Below are 6,000 nucleotides of genomic sequence, written 5' to 3'. Positions count from 1 at the left end.
CTCGCCCAGAGCGCCAGGTGGGCGTCGCGCGCCCTTGCGAGGCTGCCCGGACAAGCCCCCCGTTCCCGCCCACGGCGCGTGCGGCATGACACTGCACGGCCCGACAGCGTCTGAGCGAGAACGAGGCTGGGAATCTCAGCAACCGAAGCTCAAGCCCCCTCCCCATCAGTGTCCAAATGGCACATGCGCAAAGCGCGCCGTGAGCGGCTTGGATTAGCGGGCGCATGCGTACAGGCATCGTGCGACCCGTGCGGGGCGGTTGAGGTTTGACGCATGCGTGCACAGCAGGGTTGGGGGAGGGGCATGCGTTAAAGGTTAGACTGGATCTCACAAGCGAGTGTACACGGGGGGGTGGAAAGAGTGGGAAACTAGCGCATGCGCAGAGATAGCAGGCTTCTGGAGCGTGCGTGGCGCGCGGTCCAGGGTGCCGACGCACAGGCGGCGGTGGCGGCGCGGGGGGGGGGTGGAGAACCGGCGCGTGCACGGCGGTGGCGGGGGCAGGGAGCGGTATTCCCGAGCATGCTCCAAGGGGCGGAGCGTACGGGGCTCGGCGCATGCGCGGAGGGAGGCGAGTGGGAGGCGCAGGGCCGCGGTGGCGGCGCTCGGCGAGGGTAACAATGGCAGCGGCAGTGACTGCAGGTGGCGGCCCCGGTCCCGGGGCGGCGGCGGGGCTGGCGGCACTGTCCGTATCGCGGCGGAAGGACGGCGGCCCCACGGGCAAGTTCTGGGAGAGCCCGGAGACGGTGTCCCAGCTGGACGCGGTGCGGGTCTGGCTGGGGAAGCACTACAAGAAGGTGCGGCGCGGCGCGGCCCGGCCCGCGGGGACTGGGGAGCTGAGGGGCGGCGGGGGCGGGGGACTCTGGGGAAGCGCTCCAGGAAGGGGCGGCCCGGCCCGGCCCGAGGAGCTGAGGGAGCCGGGGGGGTCCGGGGTAGCGCTCCAGGAGGGGGCGGCCCGGCCCGAGGAGCTGAGGGGGTCGGGGGGGGGTCCGGGGAAGCGCTCCAGGAGGGGGCGGCCCGGCCCGGCCCGAGGAGCTGAGGGAGCCGGGGGGGTCCGGGGAAGCGCTCCAGGAGGGGGCGGCCCGGCCCGAGGAGCTGAGGGGGTCGGGGGGGGTCCGGGGAAGCGCTCCAGGAGGGGGCGGCCCGGCCCGGCCCGAGGAGCTGAGGGAGCCGGGGGGGTCCGGGGAAGCGCTCCAGGAAGGGGCGGCCCGGCCCGGCCCGAGGAGCTGAGGGAGCCGGGGGGGTCCGGGGAAGCGCTCCAGGAAGGGGCGGCCCGGCCCGGCCCGAGGAGCTGAGGGAGCCGGGGGGGTCCGGGGAAGCGCTCCAGGAAGGGGTGGCGCGGCCCGGCCCGGCCCGAGGAGCTGAGGGAGCCGGGGGGGTCCGGGGTAGCGCTCCAGGAAGGGGCGGCCCGGCCCGAGGAGCTGAGGGAGCCGGGGGGGTCCGGGGTAGCGCTCCAGGAAGGGGCGGCCCGGCCCGAGGAGCTGAGGGAGCCGGGGGGGTCCGGGGAAGCGCTCCAGGAAGGGGCGGCCCGGCCCGGCCCGAGGAGCTGAGGGAGCCGGGGGGGTCCGGGGAAGCGCTCCAGGAGGGGGTGGCGCGGCCCGGCGAGCTGAGGGAGCCGGGGGGGTCCAGGGAAGCGCTCCAGGAAGGGGCGGCCCGGCCCGCGGGCCCTCGGGGCTGGCGTAGCCGGCGAAGCGCCCCAGGTAGTCCGGGAGCGGTAACAAAGGGCCAGCCGCTCCTTTGGGGGGTGGGAGCGGGATCCCGGCCCCAGGCGGGCTGGGGTTCAGGGGCCCGGTTGACCGACCAGCGGGCTGGTGACGTTACTCCGCAGCGTTGGCTAGCCCCGGAGCATCCCGCTCCGCTCCCCAGGCGGTGCTGGCTTCGCCAGTCCCACCCCGGTGCCGGTCTCTCCGCTTCAGCCTGACCAAAGCCACACTGAATAGAAGTCTTAACCATCCGGTTGAACGTAGTTTTCACCGGTTACACAACTTTATAGGGAGCTCTCCTGATCTTGGTCTTCACTGTAGTTTCTTTGTGTGCAGCTGTTGGAATATATAATGAGTACTGGACTGTAAACTCTGACATGTATAGCACCAGCACCACGAGGCGCCAGTTATGCTGAGCATGATTATCATATAACGGAGAGAAACTGGGGTTTTAAGTTAACTTTTTTATTAAAAACTGCATTGCTGATGCTCTTTAGCTTAGGTACTTGCACAGCCTGTGTTACTGCAGTATCTGAGTATAATCTGTTTATCCTCAAACACCCTTATGGGATAGAAGGAGGTGAAGTGCTGTTATCCCATTTTACAGATGAGGATTGACTCTCAGAGAATGACTTGTCCAAGACCTTGTAGAAAGTCTGTGGTAGAGTAGGGAATTAAACCCAGGTCTCCTGAGTCCCAGGCTAGTACCCCTAACTATCTGGACTATCCGTTATTTCTATAACCTTATTAGGTTCAGGGCTCCATTGTCTAAATATAAAAGAAGAAGAATTGAAAAATTTACCCAGTGACCATTTTTCTGAGGACTGTGGCTTTATCTGCATGCAAACTTGTACTGTTTAACCAATGATGTTAAGTCAGTGTATTTAAACCAGAGCAAAACCCCTTACGTACAGTTTTATTTCAGTTTGAATGGCTCATATTGATTTGGGTGAAGTAGATTCTTTATAGATTTAAGCTAAACCAAAATAACCTGCTTTTAAATCAAAATAAGATTGTCTGCACAGGGTTTTGCTCTGGTTTAACAAAATTGTTTTTAAACTGATTTGTAACTCTAGTGCAGCTTTCTGATTATATACTTGTATGGCTAATACTCTCTCAAAACCACGACTCCTGCAATTTAAATAAAAATACTTGCTAAACTGTATTTAAAACATGCTAATTAAATTCTTATTTATTAAACCTTAAAAAAGTTAATTATATATCTCTTGCTTTTGTTATACCTTTCCCTTTCCTTGCTCACTCCATGTCTTTTCCTATAATAGCATGTAAAGTTATCACTTGCCCTGCATTATCTTATTCAGTGTCTTTTCTCTTTCACCCCATGTATTTCCACTCATGTTCTCTATCTTATTTTTTAAGTCTCTCCATATTGTATTTCTCTAGTTTATCCCATCTTCTCCCTTTTCCCCTGCCACAATTCATGTGGGTCTTTGAAGTCTTACCAGATACTTAGTACCAGAGGGCTAAGCCTTCTAGCCAAAGTCCCAGATGAAAGTTGAGGAACGTTATCTGGAGCAAAGCCCAGATGAGAAGCCAGATATTTCCCCATACTTCACCTAAACTGCTGGGGGGAGGAGAAAACCTGCTGTTCCTGGACTATGATGGGATTCCATGGTTTATATCCACCTGAAGCCTAATTGGTTTCTATAAGCATGAGGTTTCGCCAATATTTCTGGGTCCTGGAAGAAAGGAGTGTTCTTTCACTCCCTTTCCCAAGATTTCCATCCCAGAGTCCCTGGCTAATGTGAGAGGAGATTGTTTATATACTGCTTTATCACTTTTCTAACTTCAGTTTGTCCTCCTTCCTATGGAGTAGAATCCGTGCCTGCCCTCTTGCTGTTCAGAGCTTTCCACAAGCCAGGGTATCAAAATGATGTTAACTCAGTTCTTGTTAATTTCACTGCTGCACATAGGATTCTGGATTGTAGCTGTGAAAACTGGCAAGAACTTTTTCACTGTATTGTAGCTTGTTAAGGCTCTTAGCATCAGGAAAGGCATTGGATCCATCATAGTGTAGGCTTAATACAGCAATTAATTGGTTAAATGCGAAGGTAATTTTAACCATATGGCCAGACACTTAATATTTTTCTTATATGAAAACTTAAATTCTGCAAAGTTGATAGGATTTACCTGGAAAAGATATCTAATCATTCTTAGCAAGTGAGTTTTTTTAAGCCCTCTATAAAAGAGAGGTGAATAGTCTGTTTAAAAACTGGAAACAAAATTAAAAACTGCTTCTCCATTTTGGCAAACAAGGGGATTTATATTGTCAAATATCTTGAAATGTTAGTAAAACTAGAGCATCAGATGTGAATGTTTATCTTTTCTATTAATAAGACTAATAGCAGTTTTCACAGGTTATACTTTTTATAGTGAACTATTTTAGGCTTACTGTATTAATGCCAAAACTTCCATTGACTTCAACTGGTGCGGGATAGTGTCCTTAATAAATTGAACAGTTTGTGTCTGGTTGAAAAATGTGTGGCCTGCATGACACATTAATACTATAGAATCCAGGCTTTTTAAAGAAAAATTAAGTTTCTAGCTTTCGATTACGCAGGTAATTTTCCAACTGTGAATCAAATAAAAATCAATGCGGTGTTGTCTTCCTGAGTCTGCAGACAACCTGAAACTAACTCTTAAGGCTGAGTTCCCTCACCCTTTATTAATCTCATTAGGCTATCAGTTCTAAAGACCAATGATGATACTAACATCAAAAATAACTTTCATTATTGATCATTTCAGTGGGATACATGGAGGAAGGGCATGGGAATGAAGTCCACAGAAGGTGGGTGGGAATTGGGAGTTACTGTAGTGAAAGAAATCCAGAGGGAAGAATAGAAGATGCACATAAACACAGGAAAGAGAAGAGAAATCAAGAAAGGAGAATGGGGAAGGAAGAGAAACAAAAAGCAGATACAGTGGTTGCCTTATTTTTCCATTGACTAAGTTTGGGTAGATGAATTAATGTGAACAATTGATCCATAAGTCAAGTAAAATTGCTAGTTAAAACAGTGATATTGTTAGTGATACTGAATTGATGGCAAGGAACTCTAATTAAAAGTTCAGTGACTACAAAAACAGTTTTATTCATGATCTGTGTGCAAATCTATTGACATAACTGGGAGTTATGCTGCCGATTTAAAGTAGCAGAGAGTCCTACATTTCTACGCCCACCCTTTGACCATAATAAAAAAATGGAATTCAGACCTCTCTTCTGAATGAGTTTGATCCCCATGCTTTATGTGGTGGGGTTCTTTGAAGGCCTAGTCAATAATTTGGAGTGTTAAAGCCTTTTATGGTCAGGACTGAGATGTTCTTCAACCTAATGCACATAATGTGGGACAGATACTGGATAAAATACTATTTTACATAGAAATCTGTAATTCAAACTATGAAAAGTTGAGTAATTAAATTATTTAATATAGTTTATTTATAGTTCACTAATGCTCAGATACACCGGTTATCAGGCCCTGATGTGCATGTACAGCAACTAGCATCATGTTATATTAATGAGTACATAACTGTTTTCTATTAAAATATCTCTATCTACTTTATTCTGGGACATTTATTTAGTTCTACTGGAAATATTTTCTTAAAATCATGGATGGTCTTTAATTTCAAACACACATTTTCTTCATTTAACATCCAACACTACTTGTGCTAAAGAGGTCAACAAATAGCTTTGGCATTAAAGATTATAGAATCAAATAACTGTAGCGCTGTAAGAGACCTAGAGAAGTCATCTAGCCCATCCCTCTGTGCTGAGGCAGAGCCAAATATACCTAGACTATTCTTGACAGGTGTTTGTCTAACATGTTCTTAAAAATCTCCAATGCTGAGGTATTCCACAACTTCTCTTGGAAGCCTATTCCGGAGCTTAAGTACCCTTATAGTTAGAAAGTTTTTCCTAATATCTAACCTAGGGCCTTGTTTACACTGCCACTTTACAGCGCTGAAACTTTCTCGCTCACGGATGTGAAAAAACACACCGCTGAGCGATGCAAGTTTCAGCGCTGTAAAGTGGCAGTGTAGACAGTGCTACAGCGCTGGGAGCTACTCCCCTCCTGGGGGCAGTTGTTTACACCGCTGAGAGCTCTCTCCCAGCACTGGAGCACACAGTCATGGCAGCGTTTTAACGTGGGTAATGAAGACATACCCTAAATCTCCCATGCTGCTGATAAAGCCTGTTACTTATTGTCCTACCTTCAGTGGATATGGAGAACAATTGATCACTCTCCTTCTTTATAATAGCTCTTAACAATTTGAAGACTTTCCA

At 49.8% G+C, this 6,000-nt stretch overlaps 1 protein-coding gene across 2 annotated transcripts in view; it reads left to right on the top strand.

Annotated features, from left to right (window-relative positions):
- Positions 1-549: 549 nt before the first annotated feature.
- Positions 550-6,000, top strand: part of SMARCC1 (SWI/SNF related, matrix associated, actin dependent regulator of chromatin subfamily c member 1) — a 169,172-nt gene continuing 163,721 nt past the window's right edge. The window contains exon 1 of one of the 2 annotated variants that reach the window (XM_054016816.1): positions 550-794. In XM_054016816.1, the coding sequence (XP_053872791.1) occupies positions 555-794 (240 nt within the window). In that variant the 5' untranslated portion in view covers positions 550-554. The remainder of the gene's footprint in view (positions 795-6,000) is intronic. The other variant, XM_054016814.1, reaches the window with a different exon arrangement.

This window comes from Malaclemys terrapin, chromosome 2 (genome assembly GCF_027887155.1).
Source record: "Malaclemys terrapin pileata isolate rMalTer1 chromosome 2, rMalTer1.hap1, whole genome shotgun sequence".
Lineage (NCBI taxonomy): Eukaryota > Metazoa > Chordata > Testudines > Emydidae > Malaclemys > Malaclemys terrapin.
Note: the sequence above shows the minus strand (reverse complement) of the source record. Positions and strands in the feature narration are given on the sequence as shown.